Genomic DNA, 19,804 nt, shown 5'->3' with positions numbered 1-19,804 from the left:
CGAGATCAGATGGAGACGTTTGAAAGGAATGTTGTGCCTTTTCCCAAATGCAGTCCAGCCTGCTCCCTTCCTCTTAGACATAGGATAATGTATTTTGAGCTCAAAGAGTCTTTTGAAGCCATTGAGTCCAACTCTTTCATTTGACAGATAAAGAAACTGAGGCCCAGAGAGGTTAAGCCCAGAGTCTCACAGCTAGAAAGGATCAGGAGTAGTAGGGTCCCAAGTCTTCCTGACTCCAACTCCACTGTCTTCTCCTCTGAGCCACCATTCAATTCTGGACAAAGCCTGTTGTCCATCGACAGCATCTGAGTTCTAGGAACTGGCAGACTTACCTCACTGGGCTGTTGGAACACAACAAGCATTCATCAGCTACTTGGTTTTTCCAGTGTGGATCCTTGAGCCCTTCATTCGTCTCTTTAATTAGGCTTTGTTTGGGGTGGTAAGCACATTTCCATGAGCCTAGGTTCTGCCAACCACAGTGTGTGGAGGACCCCATTACCTGTATACACCAATATTGATATTACAAAATAAACATGACCCCGGGCAAGTCACTTAACCCCCATTGCCCCTCAAAAAACAAAAAACAAAAACAAAAAAGAATAAACATGACACGTACAGGAGAATGAACACATAGAATGAGTGAATAAGCCAAGTATTTATTCAGTGTTTCTTATGTCAGATACTACTAAGCTCTAGGAATACCAGTATAAGCAAGCAGGGCAATATTCCCCTTAAGAAATTTAAATTCTGAGGGGAAGGAGCTAGAAAGAGGAAATGAGTCATGGTTTGACAATAGCTGGGAAAAGGCATTGAGGCTTAGTTCCAGGTAAAATATAAGGTTCAACGATCAGAGTCCATGATCAGGTATGAGGGGAGTGAGGAGGGTGCCTTGAGTGTTACCAGTCCAGTCTGGAAATGACAAATAGTGGGCAATGAGGATTTCAAGGAAGGAAAGGTCATTTCTAACTGGGTGGTGGAGTTGGGAGTAACGTTCTTGAATCAAGGTAGGTTTCATAGAAGTGGCATTTGCGCTGTTATCCCTGTTGATCACTAAGCAAACATTTATTAAACACTTACTGTGTGCTACACTCTATCAGCACTGAAATTGTAAAGAAAAGCAAAAAAAAAAAAATGCACATACCAACAGTTTCCATTGTTTTTTTTCTTCAGTTCAGCCCATCAACTCACTCCCTCACTTTGTAACTCAGCCCCTGTCTGTGTCTCTAAATCACACTGACATTTTCATCTTTCCCTTTGTAAGTGGCTAATATTAATATACACAGCTTACTACAGCAAATCCACTTAGGAGAATAAATATTAATGAAATCACTGTGTGCGAGGGCACATGTAGAAATGAGTTTGTTAGAGAGAGCACTATCGTAAACTTAAATGAGAGCAGTGTATAAATCAGTTAAGATGGTTTAATTAATATTCATTGGCACCCTTCTCCAACTGCCCATTCCTGGCCTGCAATTAGAATTTTGAGACACACTTTGTTAGCAAACTAGTTATTGGCCCAATGTGATTGCAGAACAATGGGGGCTTAATTTGAAGTCGAAGGCTCGTGGCTTCTCATTTCCATACATCAACATGGAGTTCCTGAGTTAGGCCAAGAATAGAGAGGGGCTGCCTCATCTGGAGAGCGTGCCTTACATTGTCACGGTAACTGAGCACAGACCGTGTGTGTGTTTTGCAACAGACAAGAGAGTCAATTAAACACAGGAGATTGTCATATGTGTTGGTGGTGGTACGTGTTTTTGTGGTGAGGAAAGGGAGTGGAAGTGACAGTTTATTGATATAAGTTGACATTGACTACATCATGAACAAAAGCTGTTCCCAGTGCATGTACTTAGCTTTCATAAGTTACATTTTCTCAGCTTAAAAAAAAAAAAAAAGACTAGAATCAGCATGTGAATGTTGGGAACTTTTGCAATCCAGAGTTCACCTAGACCTATATCCCCTCATTTCACAAAGGAGGAAACTGAAGTCAGGAAGGCAAATGATTTGGCCAAGATCACACAGCTGCATAGCCTCAGAACTGAGAATTAAAACACTACCTCTATTTCATCATGCTGTCTCTTACTAGGCGAAAGCTTTCTCTGTTTTCCATCAAAAAACAAGAATTTTTTGCCGTGCACTGTGCTATGTGCTAGAGCTACAAATCGGGCAATAAGCATCTATTAAGTGCCTACAATGTGCCAGTCACTGAAGCTAAATGGCACCAGGCCTGGTATTGGGGATATAAAATCAATCACTAGGGGGCAGCTAAGGGGCATAGTGGATAAAGCACTGGCCCAGGATTCAGGAGGATCTAAGTTCAAATCCAGCTTCAGACACTTGACACTTACTAGCTGTGTGACCCTGGGCAAATCACTTAACCCTCATTGCCCTGACCACCAAAAAAAAAAAAAAAACCACTTAAATTTAAGGGGCAGCTAGGTGGTGCAGTGGATAAAGCACCAGCCCTAAATTCAGGAGGACCTGAGTTCAAATGTGGCCTCAGACACTTACTAGCTGTGTGACTCTGGGCAAGTCACTTAACCCTCATTGCCCCCCCCACCAAAAAAAAATTAAAATCAATCAGTAAGTATTCATTAAGCCACTATTATCTGCCACTAAATGGGGATACTAAAATATGAAAAAGGAAACAGCCTCTTTCACTTCTGAAAGACCTGGGCTCTGAACATCAGTATTCAGCTTATGGAAATTGAGAACCTGAGCTGGGCTTTAGGACGTTCCAACTATCCTGAAAGTGTAGAAGGGGCTGCCTCCTAAATGCTAGACAGCCTCATCACTTGAGTTCCTCTGGCTTAGTTGTTGGCTCCCAGTCTCCGAAGGTGGTTTTTTTTCTGCAGATTCTCTGACACATTTTCCTTGGCCAGCTAGACTTTCTGCCCTCTGGTATTTTCTCCTTTGCTGGGCTGAGGGGAAAGGGTCTTCTTTGGGTTTGTCTCCCATAGGTTACTGCCTGTGGGCTTGCAAAATGCATCTTTCTCCAGTGACTTCTTAGGGTTAATTGAGTGTAGGAAGGCAAAATTTCCTTTTGCTTCTCCTAAGGGGCCACTGGAGAGTACTGCTTTGTTTTGTTCAGGGCTCTGAAACGATTGTATATCAGAGAGAGGGCTCAGAATATGTTGTTATTCTGAGGTGAAGATGAAAGAAAAGCAAATAAGGTAGATTGCTACTGGCCTAGTCTTGGGTCAAGGAAAAAGTAGTTGGCATGTAGAATCAGGATGGAGATAGAGATAGAGATAGATAGATAGATAGATAGATAGATAGATAGATAGATAGATAGATAGATAGATAGATAGATAGTGTTAAGGGTTAAAATTCTAGCTAGTCTGTCTAAAATATCTAATGAGTGGTCGCCAATAAATTATAAGCTTTAGCAAGAGTTAGACTTTTAAGCATTTATTAAGGAGAATAAGAATTTGGTAAAGAGAGAGAAAAAGGCCTAGATTCCTATCTATTAAAGGGAGAGCACATTTCTAGCTCCCTTCTCCGCCAGAGTCCAGAGGAAAGAGAGCGAGCCTGAGCGCCAGTCTCTTCCTTCCTCCTCCCACTAGCCCGCGTCACTTCCTGACTCCTGGTCTTGCCCTCAAAGACCTTCCCTTCATGGGCAGAACTCTTCTACAGTAAGTATCCAGCAGGTGGCGTCATTCCAATCGTTACAATAGATAGATAGATAGATAGATAGATAGATAGATAGATAGATAGATAGATAGATAGATAGATAGATAGATACACACACATATATGCACACATATATACACACATATATGCACACACATACACATTTATTTTTATACATGTGTATATAAGGATCTAGATAATATTTTTAAATAAGATTTTGTTGCCATTGTTTGATTTTTGCATCACCTACATTTCCCACTGAATCTCTGCCCTACCCCACTCTCAGAAAGCCATCCCTCAGAACAGGAATTCTTAACCTAGGGTCCATGAATTTTAAATACATATATCATATATATATATATATGATAATTATTTGTAATCCTCTGTATTTTATTTTATTCATTTAACAACCTTATTCTGAGAAGGGGTCCACAGGGCACAAAAAAAAGTTAAGAACTCCTGCCTTAGGATCAAGAATTATATGGGATGGGGGTGTCAAAACTAGCCAACAAATAAAACAGTTCAACATCATATACTGTGTCTCCTACCCACAGTCCTCCACCTCTGTGGGGGCTCTATTCTTTTTTTTTTTTTTTTAAGAAGAGAGTGCAGAGGAAAGAAGGTGAAGCATGCTCAAAATAGCTTCGAAAAATTGCTTTAACTCTTTCTCCTGAGGAAAAAGGTAAAGAGGGAATGAGAAGAAAGTCTGATGTGGCCTCTGAGGTCTTTCTCAGCTCTGGATCTATGATTGCATTCAATATGGAGTGTGTGTTAGTGACTGAACTCTGATTTGTCCAGTTAAAAATGACCTTTCAGTGTTAGGAACTTGTCATTATCTTTTTTGCCTTGTACAAGCAAACTGTCATTCAAAAGAAAACCCTTCTAAGACTGAGGGTGTGTGTGTAGGTTCCATTTCTGTTGCCAAAGGTCACGGTTCCACTAGATCTAGGGTATTCATGAGTTCTGGCCAAAAGAGCTGACTGCCCAGTGGCCAGGCTTCTGGTGGGAGCTTTTCTGAATTTGCCTAAGCTGCTCCTCTTTCAGTTATAGTAACCCATCACAAGGACCATCTTGAAAGTGTTCTAGTTCAACGGGCCTGGCCAGATCCTGGATTCCATCAGTAGGGCCTTTGAGAGCCCAGGTTACATGCCTCTATGGTGAGGCATCTCAATTAGGATTTCATTTGAGTACAAGCAAATACCATTTTAGAAAGCGTCCATATTTCCTAGTTGGACCCCATTTGTTATTCATAGAATCATGAATTTTGATCTTGAAAGGACCCTATGTCCCATCAAGTCTAAACCCATCATTTTGTTTGCTTGTTTTTTTGTGGGGTTTTTTTGTGGGGCAATGGGGGTTAAGTGACTTGCCCAGGGTCACACAGCTAGTAAGTGTCAAGTGTCTGAGGCTGGATTTGAACTCAGGTACTCCTGAATTCAGGGCCAGTGCTCTATCCACTGCGCCACCTAGCTGCCCCGTAAACCCATCATTTTGAGATGAGGTCACTCAGGCCCAGAGAGGTTCATTTGTCAGTCTTGGTTCTCACAGCTCATATCTGAGGTGGGATTTGGACCAAGATATCCCTCACTCCAAATTTGGAGTCATATCTACTGTACTACACAGCTGTAGGATCCCATCCATCCAAGAAAGGGATTTCAAGTAGAGTCTGGTGAGAGCAGTAGAATTCTATTCCTACTTACTTGTCACAAATGAGGGTAGTTCCAAGCTTTCTCTGGAACTCTCATCTCCTAGATCAAAAGTTATGATTCGACTAATCAGAAAATGTTTCTTAAGCATCAGACAAAGGGGACTCAATGACAGAAGTGTCAACAGTGCCTTTCCTGAAGGAGCTCCAGGACAACATGTCCGTTTACTGACATATACAAAATAGACACAGAGTTATTTGGGAAGAGACAGTTGCAGCTAGGGCGATGGTAGGATGGAGGGGGAGATTAGGAAAGTCCTCATGCAGACTGTACTTGAGCTGTACCTTCAAAGAAACCAGGAATTCCAAAAAATGGAGGAAAAGAAGGAGTGCATTGCAGGCATAGGGGACGTCTGGTACAAAGGTGCAGAGGTGGGAGATGAAGAGTCATGGATGATGAGTAGCAGCAAGGAGAGCAGTTTGGTGGGACCGGAGTCTTTGTATTCCTGACTACCATAGTTAAGTAGTTTGACAAGGATGAGATTTATGCCCCAATCTGTAGCTGGGGTGAAAGAACAATTCTCATTTGTACTGCATTGTGGTGTTTACAAAGCACTTTCTTCACGACTCTGAGATGTCAATAGTGCAAAGATTGCGACCCCCCATTTCTCAGATGAAGAAACAGCTGCAGCTCCCTCCCAGTGCCTTTCCCTCTGAAACTATATTCCATCTACTCTGCATGTCTGGAGACCTGAAATGAGATCCTGCTTCAGCTGCTAGCTGTGTGACTATGGCCCAAGTACCTTCTCTCTGTAGCATCCCAGGTCCCCAAGTGCAATGCAGTATTGGTAAAATCAGTAAACATGCATTTATTAAGTACTTACAATAGACCAAGCACTCTGCTAAGTACTAGAGACACATATAAAAGCAGAATGAAAAGTTAGTACCTGCTTTCATGTAGTTTATGTTCTAATGGGGGAGGTAATCATGTCAATATCTAGGTACATATAGTAAGACATGCAGAGTAAATGAAAGCAGATAGATCTGGGCCTGGACTCAGAAAGACTCATCTTTCTGAGTTCAAATCAGGCCTTAGATACTTCCTAGCTATGTGACATATCACCCTGTTGCCCTCAGTTTCCTCATTTGTAAAATGAGCTGGAGAAGGAAATGGCAAACTACTCCAGTATCTTTTCCAAGAAAACCCCAAATGGGGTCATGAAGAGTAGAACATGACTGAAAAACAACTCAACAACAACAACAATACAGATACTTAGCATCAAAAGTAGGATTTGAACTCAAGTCCACTGACTCTAGAGCCCACACTCCTTTCCCTGCATCCTTCTGCCTCCTGGTGTGTACTTCTCTTTAGGGTATGAGAAAATCATAGTGAAAATTTTATAGAAGTTGTGTGTCTTTCTCAATGCTCAAGGAAGAAACTTTGAGGATTTGGGACACGTAAAGGATATTTCAGTTATTCGTTACACTTTCTGGAATGAAAATCATATAAAAATTCACCCCTTCTCCCCAGTTTTGTAGCCAGTCACTGTCTCAAATCGTTGTGTACAGCACTAATCTGCATAGCTCACCATCCTCTGGGCTTCTGTCCATGTGTGTCAGTTATATGTCTGCTGTCTGGCAATCACATGGTTATTTTGCCCCTGGGAAAAGCCATTAACAAAAGCCCAACACATGAGGTAGATGGGTATGATTTTCTCCCCTGCAAATGGTTTTCCTTCCAAGATGACAAGAGCCATCGGTTCACAGAGTTGTGATCTATCAGTCTTCCTGACACAGATATTTCGAATATGTAGTTTGACCTTTCCCAGATGTGGATGTAACTGAACCAGCCTCTAAGTGGAAAGTGGCTACAAGACATTCATCCTTAGTAGGGGGTTTGTATTTTAGAAGTCTTGGAAGTGGAATCAGGAAGTTATGACTCCGTTTTGGGGAAAAAAAAAAACCCAACTTCCTTTAGCAGCAGGAATTCATTTGGAGGACCCAGCGAGGACAACTGGTTAGCTGGGAGCCAGAACATCCCACAAGTTCCCTGAAGCATAGTTTCCTTAGCACTGATGCCCAAAATGATAGTCGATGAGTTGTGTGAATTTCAGAGCTTCTTTGACGGATAAATTCTGTCTTGAATCTCATTTTAAGCCTCTCAAAAGCTTTGCGGGGGCGGGGGGGGGGCGGGAGGCAGGAGAAATTATTTTCCATGTTGAAGAAAACTCAATTAAAAGCAGAAAGAGGCTGTATTCTGAGGATGACTTGGATAATCTAATACCAATCAGTCATTAATCAGCAAGCATTTCTTAAATGCCTACTGTGTGCCAAGTACTAGAGTGAATCAATCCCTACTTGCAAGGAGTATACACAGTCTACTGGCAGGGAAGCGACATATAAGTTGTTGTTTTTTTTCAAAGCCAAGTTCATATTTCCATGGGATTTCAAAAGAATTTACTGTGCATGGAGGTTGTATGCAAATGTGGGCCTGTTTCATGTCTATTGTAAGTAGTTATAGATTGTTGTTGTTACAGCAATCTGTTAAGTAGTTACATTGGAATAGGGAAAACAACAAGGACATATATAAGTAAACAAAGAATAAATAGAAAAAGAATAAGTACAAATAATTGTGAAGTAGTTAAACACAAGATGGTTTGAATTTCCTAGGTGCCATTCTGGCCAGGCACTGTCCTGGGGGCTGTCGAGCCAGACAGAAGTGAAATGATCATGGTCTGCTGGCAGGGAAACAACATAGACATCAAGTAACAAAGGAAGCCCCAGTCCCATTTACATGGGATTTCAGATGAATTTACTCAGTAGGAGGGTGTTTAAACATAAGAGCCCATTTGGCGTGTTTCATATTCAAATGTATTTTTGCTTCAAGGCTGAATCAGTGTTCTGTCCAAAGCGTGCAGGATCCAAAATAATCGATCAACCAGCACTCTGAAGTGCCTACTGTGCACATGCACATGTTAGGGACTGTGCTAGGCTCTAATTGGATTTGTTGGCCTTATGATTTCATTACTATAGGAAGCTGCCAGTAAAGATTCTGCACTCTCGGTGCAGTTCAGCACCTACCCTCTAACTTAGAGTCGGAAAAAGTTGCATGTGGGCACAGAGGTCCAGTAAAATCCCCATTCACACAGCCAGCATGTGTGAAGCCAGGTCTTCCTGACTCCAAGCCTCTCCACTGAGTCATGCGAGGATCCAGAGCCCACGATGAGACGATCCCTGCCCTCAAGAAGCTTAGATTGTCTTTTAAAAAGACAAGAATTTTTTTCTTTTTAAGAAAAAAAAATGACAGATGGTTCCTGGAGAAATTGATTTTTCTTCTCTTCCCAATTCTGGAAGAATAGTTTTGTGCTTCTTTGTCAGGAGGGTGTCGGGCATATTTGGCATGCCAAATCACCCTAATAGGCTCCCTGGCAGACTAGGCTCTTTCCCCATAGTGCTTAACTGTGAGATTGGTTAAGGACACTCTCTGAAATAGTCTTTACTTTTAAAGAAAGAATGGAAAGAAAAAAAACACACCAAGTTCCCACTGTGAAAGACGATCTTTTCTGATTGCATGCTGTTCTGCTAGTCCTATAGAAAGCTGAGATCACATAACCTGCACGACTTCCAGGGCTCTTGGTCCCCACAGAGACCTGCTTGAAGCTAGAAGGGCTGTTTGATTTTTTTCACTTTCCAGCTTCTGACTTCAGAGCATCAGAATATGTGTGAAGTGCCAAACAGGGAAATTCAGGTTACTTTTGATTCTGATCCTCTCAAGAATCCCCCAAAAAGAGAAAAGGAAAAAAGAAGAAGCAGGAAAGTTTGCTCATTATGGCTCTTGGGTCCGTGGCCCTAAGAAAAGCAAAGTTTTTGCAACTAAATCCATCCTGAATGAGCCGGATGCTCATGACTCATAGGGCTATCTGGGCGCTGCTGCCACATGCATCATTGGGGGGACCTCAGAAGGGCGTTCTCTCTGGAAGGCTCTGGCTTTTGTTCTGAGGCCCCTGACAACTGCTCAGGGACCCTTCCCCATCCACAGTAGCCACTCACAGGGAGGGAGGCTCATTAAATATTCACTTGGTGCTCCCAGCAGCTCATTAAGGCAGCAATGGGCAGTGACGCGGATGCTGGAAAACCCAGTCCTAGGCAGCATCAGTGAGCACAGGCTTCTTGGAGCTCTCCAAGCTTTTCGCTTCAGTGCCTCTGCTAGGATGACCAGTGCTTGCTCCCTGCTATGCCTTACATACAGGTAAAAACCAAGAAAAACTAAAGCAGTAGAAAGGCAGCTAGTACCCAGGCTGATTTAAGCTCTCCATATAGATAGTTCTGTCTGTCTAGCCTTTCTGGTGATGGTGGTGGGATCTAGTTGGTTCTCCCTTTGTGGGTTTTTTGCACCTATTAGAATCTTCCTATAGCTTTGGGGGCCCATACCTATTGAGAGAGAGGGATGAGTAGGAGCTGTCATTCTGTTTGAGGGTGGTTTGGGGAACTTGGGAAAAAGGACTTCTAACACAGTAGCTCAAAGTTAAACCCCCAGGAGTATCTTCTCTCCATTTCTTCAGTAAGACTTTTATCCAGTGTGTGTGTGTGTGTGTGTGTGTGTGTGTGTGTGTGTGAGAGAGAGAGAGAGAGAGAGAGAGAGAGAGAGAGAGAGAGAGAGAGAGAGAGAGGATGAGAATTACCTTCTCTAAAACTGGCTACCTAAATTCTTCCCCTTAACAAGCAAGTTGGACAGTGTAACAGCTAAAAATGCAGGTTCTCTCTGGATACATATTTTTTTTTCCTTAAAGGCCAAAGGGTAGGCATTATTAAAAGGCATTGGTTTGTCCCCCTCCCCTTCCCCAATTAGATTGGTTATCAAATGATATATGGCATGTAAAACTGGAGAAAAGGCAATCTTTCCTGGAAGATAATGAAAATGGAGTCTTAACTTTCTTTTTCCTCCCATAGGATTTCATAGTTTGCATGTTTTTCTCTTCCCTTAACAGAAAGTGTTTCCAAACGGCTCATTTCTATGTGGAAGATAGCAGCTCCCCCAGGGTGGTCCCCAATGAGAGCATTCCTATCATCCCTATTCCAGGTAAGTCAGGCTTCTCTCTCTTCTTTCTAGTGTTTTTTTCCCCCAATGCCAATGCTGATCTTCTGCTCTGTGTTCCTGCCTTGACAAATTTTTTTTTTATGTAACCTTTATGAGCTTGTCTTGCCTGTACTACTCTTCACTTGGGACAATTTAATGAAATCAGATCATAATGAATGGCGATGAGCTCAGCCCACCCTTCTCAACCAATAAGCCCAGCTGCATATCTACTATGCAATTGCCCCAACACACACACCCCATGTCCCCCTTAAATTAAACAAAAAGTTAGATCCAGACATCAGCTCTGGATTCAGGAATGAAAAGGGAAAGGGTAGAAGGACAATAATACCCAATATAGTCAGACTTTAACCCATGTGGCTACAATGTGACTGCATTTATTTATGATTCTTTGTAGCATAGTATTCTCTCCTACTGTTGTCTCCTCCTAGGGAGTAGAATGGAAAGAGTACTGAATTTGAGTCAGAGGACCTGGATTCAAATCATAGCTCTACAAGTTGCTTAATTTCTCTGGGCCTCAGTTTCCTCAGATGTAAAATGAGCACATTGGACTAGATGACCCTGAAAGTCCCTTCAATGTCTAAAGCTATGATCCTATGATCTATTCATCTAAAAGTAATTAATTGATCTCAAGGGGGAAATGTTGATTGTTGGAATATCTGTGTTACTAGTTCCTATATTGTATAAAATGCATGTTTTTGCTAACTTGGTTGAAATCAAATGAAGTAATATATGCAAAGATCTCAGCAAACCTTGAAGCACCATGTAAATGCCAATTATTAATATAATATGCAATTATATTAATTATATATCATAATTAATATAACACAATATTAAAATAACAAAGGAAGCTCAGTGGCACAGGGCCTGGAATCAGGAAGACCCGAGTTCAAATCCAGCCTCAGATACTTCCTAGCTGTCTGACCCTGGGCAAGTCACTTAATCCTGTTTGCCTCAGTTTCCTTATTGATACAATAAGCTGGAGAAGGAAATGGTAAACCACTCCATTATCTTTGCCAAAAAAATTCCAAATGGGCTCATGAAGAGTCAGACTTAATAGAAATGACTGAATAACAACAATTAATATAATAATGATAACATTAACAGCTTGTCTTTGGAATGCTTATAGTTAGAAAAACCATTTCCTTGGGCAAGTCATTTAACTTGCTTCAACCTCAGTTTCCTCACCAATAAAACAAAGAGATTAGACTAGATGGCTTCTGAGTTCTCTTCCAGCTCTTTTCCTTAATCCTGTGGCCATCACAGTGACCTTGTGAAGGTAGGTAGGGAATGATTATACTTGTTAGAAAGAAAGAAACTAAGGCTCATAGCTGTTGACCATAGTCAGTACCAAAAGTTGTACTAAAGTTGGTACATTGAACTCAGTTCCCAATCTACCCTTGCCATTGCTACTCAAGGAAAGAAAAATGATACATTAAATTGGGGGTTTTGGAGGGAAGTTAATCTTTTTATATTGTTTTGTTAGCAGAAGATGATCCAAGAGGTAGGACTAAATATTTGGATATTTTTCCCAGCATTCTACTGTGGAGGCCAAGTTCTGCTGCTTCTTGCTATATTGGCCCAATCTACAGTGGCCTCAGAAATTGTAATAAATTTTCTTTTGATAGAATTGAAATGCGAGGTGCTTTTATTATCTCCTTTAAACCTACACAGTTCTTTTTCACCTGAATATCAGTCTTCCCAAATATTTTTAAAGTGCAATACCGTTAAGTATCCCCAAAGTTGTCTAAGGTCCCATTAGGCACCAATTCCATTGGAAATCCTTTACAACAGTGGTTTGGGAGGATACCCATACTACAAACCAGTGATGTCAAACTCAAATACAAACAGGGGCCACTGACCCATACACAATGACTTAGTTTTAAAATGTATTGTTATCAATGTTTTACTATGCTTTTATTTATTTTGTTCAGTATTTCCCAATTGCATTTTAATCTGGTTCAGGTCCCACTCGGCAAAGAGCCATGTGTTTTACACCTTTAATGTAGACTATTATAATAGGCTTTTGTTTTATCCAGCTATGTCTAAAGGCACTGTGTTTTGACCCCCGGTACATCCAAATATATCCATTTGTGTTCAAATACCATCCTGACTAGAAGTCATAAATCTGCCACCCCATCCACTTTGTCACTAAAACCCAAACTAGGATGGGCAACAAACATTTGTCACTAACCACAATACCCTTTGGTCATTTTGTTAGCTGTTAAACAACATCCATGTAGACAGGGTTTGGCTTTTGTTCCTGGATTTTCCTTCCCATGTTATCCCTGTAATTAACCTGGCCCTTCAAACTGACTGGGAGAAACCCCTCCCTTTTATGACAACTGAGAGAAAACACACAGTGAAAATCTTATCCAGAGAGATATGGAGGTAAATATTTATTCCACTGGGATATCTTTCTGTAATGAAGATCCCCTTCCCTGGAATATATTCCTTAATATTTATGATTCTTCTGCCATAACTGCCGGTCATGCTTCTATTGAGTTGAAATATTTTTTTAAAGTTAAATATAGAAGCAGTATCTGATTCTTTTTATTTTATTTCCACCATTAGAGAAGGAATCAGAAGATGTGGGTCCTCCAGCTGTGACTTACTAGGCATATGACCTTGGGCAATCATCTGCAAAATGGAGATAAGGACTATCTTATATACTTTTCAGGTTGTTGTAGGAATTAAATAAGATCAGAAAAATAACCCAGTAGGAGCTGGAAGTGGCCCTAGATATATCCAGTCCTATTCCCTCACTTTACAGATAGGAAAACTGAGGTGCAAGTGACTTCTCTGAGGTCACATAAGTAATAAACATCACAGACATTGCCTGCAGCTTGACTAGATTGAGTTTGATCTTCCTAGTCTGGCCCAGACATTTATCAGGCATATTAAGATTTTCAAAGATTTAAAAGTAGTATTATTCCCATTTACAAATGTGAAAATCAAAACTTAGAGGTTAGGTGACTTGCACATAGTCATTTAGCTGCCTCTTCTTTGTAAGGTGTTAAGTGTATACTCAAAAAATAAGTTTTGACACCCTTTTCATCAACAATCATTTTCATTATTACTAATTTTCATTATCAATAATTATCATCAATAGTTTTTGAAACCTCATCAACAAATCCTTCCTAGTCCATGGAAAACTATTTTAAAATGTGTATCATTTATTTTTTATCATACTTAACCTACATTTGTGGAATAAGGCTTAGTGTTGATAGATGCCCTTAAATATACTTTCCACCCCCCACCCCCCCATTAAGCCTAAATCCCTCCCAATCATTCACAAGGAATGTTTTACACAGAAGAAACACTGGACGTTGGTTCTAGTTCCAAGTCTTCCATCAATAAGCTCTGTGACTTTAGACAAGTCACTTCCAACTCAGGGCCTCAGATTGCTCATGTATAAAACCAGAGGATTGGGCCATAAATCTAAAATCGATCCATAGATACACCTCATTTTGCATAGTAGCAGCTGTGTCCCTGACAAGGATTCTCAATCATTTTTGTGAATGGAATTTTAAATGTCGCATTGGGGGTTTGCTATTTAAAAAGAACCCTGTGGTGAATCCCTTTGTAATGACTTGTGATTCCCTAATTTATCTAAATTCAAATTTATGGCTACTGAGTCAACTCAACACAGGCGCAGTTATGTAAATAAACTCCCCATTGACCCTTGACTAGGAAATTTTTGAGAAAAGATTCACATTAAATGATCTTTCTGGCATCAGAAGACACCAGCACTAGAAATTCAGAACATCTAAATTTCCTTAAAAAGTCAGATGATGGGATCTTGTTTATGGTCTTTTATTCTTCTGATAATAGCATTTATCACAGTTATCCTGCTGTCCTCTGCCCTGTTCAGATCCCATTAAGGGTTTTGTATTTAGTTCTGGATGCCATATTCTTAACAGCCCCTTACTAAAATGAAGAAAATCTAAATAAGGGCAAAAAAACTGGCAAAGTCATCCCAAGATGATGCCATCTGAGAAAAAGGGGAGTTTTTGTTTGGGGGATTTCTGTCCTTAGTGCCCAGCATAGTGCCTGGCACATCATAAATGCTTATTGACTGATTGTCATTCCCTGGTAAGATCAATCCTTGGCTCCTCAGCATTTTTCCACTGCTCATTTCTCTTGTATCAAAAACAATGTTGCTACCCACAATTCTACTCATCTTTATTATCTTCCTTCTTTTTGAGAGAGGACACTTCAATCTACCCATTCTCATGAAGTAAAAGATAATGTGGCCCATGTAGGCAAGATGGCTTTTTTGTTTTTTTTGGTGAAGCCATGGGGGTTAAGTGACTTGCCCAGGGTCACACGGCTAGTAAGTGTCAAGTGTCTGAGGTCGGATTTGAACTCAGGTCTTCCTGAATCCAGGGCCGGTGCTTTATCCACTGTACCACCTCGCTGCCCCAAGATGTTTTTTTTTTTTAAATGCCTTTAAAACAAACTAATACAGTATCAGCTGTGGTACATCAGGCCCTATTGTAGTTGGAATCTATAAACAATGAGTTGTACTCTGGAAGGATCAAATAATAAATGTGAACCGATCAATTATGCTGAATTTTATAGACTGTCGTAGATTTAATTTAATCGGCCATCGAGTTGAGTTTTGTAGATTCTTATGAAGGAGGCCTAAAATTTGGGGATAGCCTTTTCATAGTAGAGTTTATCCTTCCAGATAGCTAGTGTCTCTTAACAGTCAATAAGCTAAATAAATAAATGAACAAACAAATTAATTAATTAATTAATTAAGGCTTACTTCGTGACATCCACTCTGTTATTTTCTGGGGATAAGACAAGAAATAATACAAGACGGTAACTTCAGATATCCTTCCCAGGTGTGCTTCCCCTCCATTTGAATTAAGATGCATACATCTTTAGATTTCTAGTCCTTTAGAATTACACATTTATCTAATGTCAGAGTTAGGTAACCCAGGGTAGATTTTTAAGGTCACTTGAAAAAAATTCATTGTGTCTTTATTCAAGTGTCACCTCCATCCTTTGTTCTGATTCTGGACCTATGATTTTGTGTGGGTGGGGAACTACTGGTATAGAAAGTACTTCCACGAATGGAGATAAATCACTGTCTGGGATGTTGGCTTACAGAATTTCCTGGGGCATTGTGAAAGTCAATACATATAAGGTCAGCAAGCCAGTATATGTCAGGGACAGGTCTTCCTCACTCTAAGACCAGGACCATACTATTCCTCTGTCTTTCTCTCACTGTCTCTCTTTTTCTCTCTCACTGCTCCTATAGACATATATAATACATATATATATATATATATCCATATATCCATGCACATATTTGGGTGTTACATATTTATGTACATATATTCATGTATATAAACACATTATATATTATTATGTAGAGATCCACAAATAATGTTCATGTTAGGAACATTCTTTGATATTTTCAGTGTATAAATTTTTTATGAAGACATCTGTCATATAACATTCTCTCTCTCTTTTTAAATCAGAAACGAGTCCCATTCAGAAATCTGTCATAAAATTGTTCTGGCCCTAAAAGTGTAGACCATGTTTAAAAAAAAAAAAAAGGCCCCAGCTCCCTTGTCACAATATCAAGTGTTCCTAGAAATGACTTCCTTCTAAAAAAGATGAAAAGTTAATTTCCCAATAAAAATGGTTCTAAGAAAATTTTAGCTGTTCACCGATGGGCCACAAATCAACTGGAACTTTCTCTCCTGCTTCTTGGGCATTCAGCAGTTAAAATGCATCTTGACAGTTTGAAGGTCACTGCCTTTAGTAGGGTGCCAAGCTGGGGAGGGATCGAAAATGTGCAGTTTTGAACCCTTGGGATTTAACCAACCTGGCTGGCATATTTTATTCATACAGAGATGATCCCTAGGGGAGACTCATTGGTCTTTTGACAATCGCCAGGCCCATTCTTTACTGACTTTATTGTGTCATAAATGAAAAGAGATTTTTTATGGTGAGAAATAAAATATCTGAGTCTTTGTGTTCTTCCCTGTATTGTGTGAGTTGGGTTGAAGAGAATCTACCTTCTGTCACCTAACGGGCGTGCTAATGGCTTCCTTGATGGTACATACTCATTTCAGATTGATAAGAAACTTTGATTAGGTTTCTTTCTTAGACACAAAAATAGTGTTCAATCTTGGCAGAGCTTTGAAATTTCTTTCTCAACTACTACTAGATGGGAAGGGGCATCCAGAAAACAAGTCTTCCCAATGTGTAGTTTGCCAAACATTTTAGGCCATTTATTATTGAGGAGTTATTGATGTGTTCTTTTCCCTCCCCTCTCCCTCTGCAACTGTTTTTCTACATGCTTCACTAGCTCTGCCTCCTCTTCCTGTTCCCTATCTGTGAATTTTTCCTGAAGCATAATTTTTGGCCTAATATAACAATCATAACAACTAGTGTTTATAAAGTGCTTTGCAATTTTCAAAGCGCTTTATAAATACTACCTCATTTGATCCTCACAACAACCTTGTGAGATAGGTACTTTTGTGTGTGTGTGTGTGTGTGTGTGAAAATGAGGGTTAAGTGACTTGCCCAGGGTCACACAACTAGTGAGTGTCAAGTGTCTGAGACCAGATTTGAACTAAGATCCTCCTGAATACAGGGCCGGTGTTTTATCTACTGCTCCACCTAGCTGCCCCTGATAGGTACTATTACCATTGCCATTTTACATCTGAGGAAACTGAGGCTGGGAGGCATTATATGACCTATCCTGTATTGCATAGCTATTAAGTATCTAAAGCGGCATTCAAACTCGGGTCTTCCTGACTCCAGATTCCAATGGCACTATCAGCAGTTAGATCTATTTGGCTCCCCTAGACTGGCTTGGGTGCAAACTTTGCCAAAGTCTTTTTTGGGGGGAGGTCACCCAGAACTGGGGTAAGGGAGAAGACCATTTATAGAAGGAAGGCCACCTGGGCCACTGGAGTTCCCTTAGTTTGATGGGATAGTTTGCTGTGAAAGGACAGGTGTAAATGAAATGTTTCTGGCTCTCATGCCCCACTCCTCCCTTAGAGTTCTAAACTGTCATGATAATACTCACTCTTGCAGAGCACATGCTTTTGACATTTGGTATCTCATTTGAACCTTGCCACCACCCTGTAAGATGCATAGTGAACCTGTTTCCATCCTTATGAAAAGACAGAATCAAGAAGGAAAAGTGACTCATCCAGATTTATAGGCTTCCACTTTTAGAACTAGAAGAGACACTAGAAATTATGGAGTCCACCCCCCCCCAAGATGAAGAAATTGGAACCCCAAGAGGCTAATCAACTTAGCATGATCAGAAAGCTACTAAGTATCAGAAGTGAGATTCGAACCCAGGTCTTCCCTACATGTCTAGAGCATGCTAAGTAGAGATAAGCCTTCCTCTGAACTTTTTTTTTTTTGGTGGGGCAATGAGGGTTAAGTGACTTGCCCAGGGTCACACAGCTAGTAAGTGTCAAGTGTCTGAGGCTGGATTTGAACTCAAGTCCTCCTGAATCTAGGGCCGGTACTTTATCCACTTCTGCCCCCTTTCCTCTGAACTTTTGGTCTTCCTTCCATGGCTCTGATACCAAAAATGTCATTGGTGGTACAATTCCTACCGGGTTTGAATCCTGCCTCCAAGTGACCATGGGAAAGTCATTTCATCTTTCAAAGATTCAGTTTCTTCATCTGTAAAATGAGAGAATTGGACTCAATGACCCTCAAAGTGACTTCCAACTCTATTGATAGAATCCAGTCATGCTATGAGGTTGTATTCTTCACACCTGTCCATCCCACTGCTTGGCACAGAGTGGGTACTTTAATGCTTTTTGATTTATTGGTAATATATTAAAAATGCCTTGCAAACATTTAAAGCACCACAGACATGTTTAAAACACCATAGAAATGACAGTTATGGGGGCAGCTAGGTGGCGCACTGGCCCTAGATTCAGGAAGACCTGAGTTCAAATCTGGCCTGAGACACTTAACACTTACTAGCTGTGTGACCCTGGGCAAGTCACTTAACCCCAATTGCCTCACTAAAAAAAAAAAAAGAAAAGAAAGAAAGAAATGACAGTTATGACAATTGCTAGACATAATTTAACCTTTTCTGTTGACTCATTTTGGGAGGGTAGCAGACCTATGGTTTTATCAGCCTTCAGAGAGAAAACACCCACGATTAATGCAGTTTTGCACCTGCTCTGCAGCTTTCAATGTTAGAACTACCTGGGGCACTCTGAGCGTGAGTAGCATGCCTAGGGTCATACAGTCAGTATGTGTCAGGGGCAGGACTTGAACTTGCCTCTTCCTGACACCAAACCCAGCTCCCCATCTACTACACCCTGGAGCCTCTCATTGGTGACATCCCTTACTGGATTGTACTTTTAATGACACCATGAAGCCCATGAGACTTTTTTGAGATGTAAAGGGGTTGTTTAACCCTATATTTAGTAATAATTATCATCATCATAATAAATAACATTTATATAGCACTTATTATATACCAAGCACTGCACTGAGTACTTTACAATTATTATCTCATTTGATCCTCGCAACAATTTTTCAATGTAGATGCTATTATTATCGCCCTTTAACAGATGAGGAAACTGAGGCAAACAGGGTTTCCCCAGGGTCACACAATTAGTAAGCATCTTTGGCCAAATTTGAACTCAGTTTTCCCAGTGTTTTATCCACTACACCACCTAGCTTGCCTCCACACACTGGGGTCTTTTTTGTGTTTTTAGAATGAGTTGGATCCTGGTTCAGAGGATTCAGATTCTGCCATCCTAAGCTTAAACCCCGCTATTCACTGGGGAAGGACAACTAGGTAGCCCAGTGGATAGAGCACTGGGCCTGGAGTCAAGAAGACTCATCATTATGAGTTCAGATACAGATGTGTGACCCTAGGTGAGTCACTTAACCCTGTTTGCCTCAATTGCCTCATATGTAAAATGAACTGGAGAAGGACATGGCAAACCGCACCAGTATCTCTACCAAGAAAACCCCAATTGGGCCCATGAAGAATCAGACACAACTGAAAAACAATTGAAGAAAAACAAAAATTCACTGGGATCTAAAGCAAGACAAGGGTCTGGCAGCCAGCAGATAGATGGGTCAAGGAGGAAAGGACCCATCAGTAGCCATCTTCAGGGCAGGAAGTAGAAAAATGTGCATTCATTGTGGCTGATGCGCCCTTTCTGCGTATGGTGTTGAACAACAAGGTGTAAATTGGACAGAACGCAGTCTCTGGGTTGTTCAATGAGGCAAAGGCCAAGTGCCTTCAGAATAATGATGAGATTAGAAACCCACCAGGTAATTGGTGAGTTTTCTCTGATAAATCCATAGGTGGAGAAATCACAGAGACAAGAGAGAAACTTGGTATGTGTCTCTTGTCCGTGTGTGTGTGTGTGTGTGTGTGTGTGTGTGTGTGTGTGTGTGTGTGTGTGTGT

General features: G+C 40.7%; 1 protein-coding gene across 2 annotated transcripts in view; it reads left to right on the top strand.

Annotated features, from left to right (window-relative positions):
* Positions 1-19,804, top strand: part of PTPRG (protein tyrosine phosphatase receptor type G) — an 848,612-nt gene that overhangs the window by 760,836 nt on the left and 67,972 nt on the right. For both annotated transcript variants that reach the window (XM_044004271.1, XM_044004263.1), the window contains one exon: positions 10,267-10,358. In XM_044004271.1, the coding sequence (XP_043860206.1) occupies positions 10,267-10,358 (92 nt within the window). The remainder of the gene's footprint in view (positions 1-10,266; positions 10,359-19,804) is intronic.

This window comes from Dromiciops gliroides, chromosome 1 (assembly GCF_019393635.1).
Source record: "Dromiciops gliroides isolate mDroGli1 chromosome 1, mDroGli1.pri, whole genome shotgun sequence".
In the NCBI taxonomy this organism is placed as follows: domain Eukaryota; kingdom Metazoa; phylum Chordata; class Mammalia; order Microbiotheria; family Microbiotheriidae; genus Dromiciops; species Dromiciops gliroides.
This window is presented reverse-complemented; position numbering and strand designations above follow the sequence as displayed.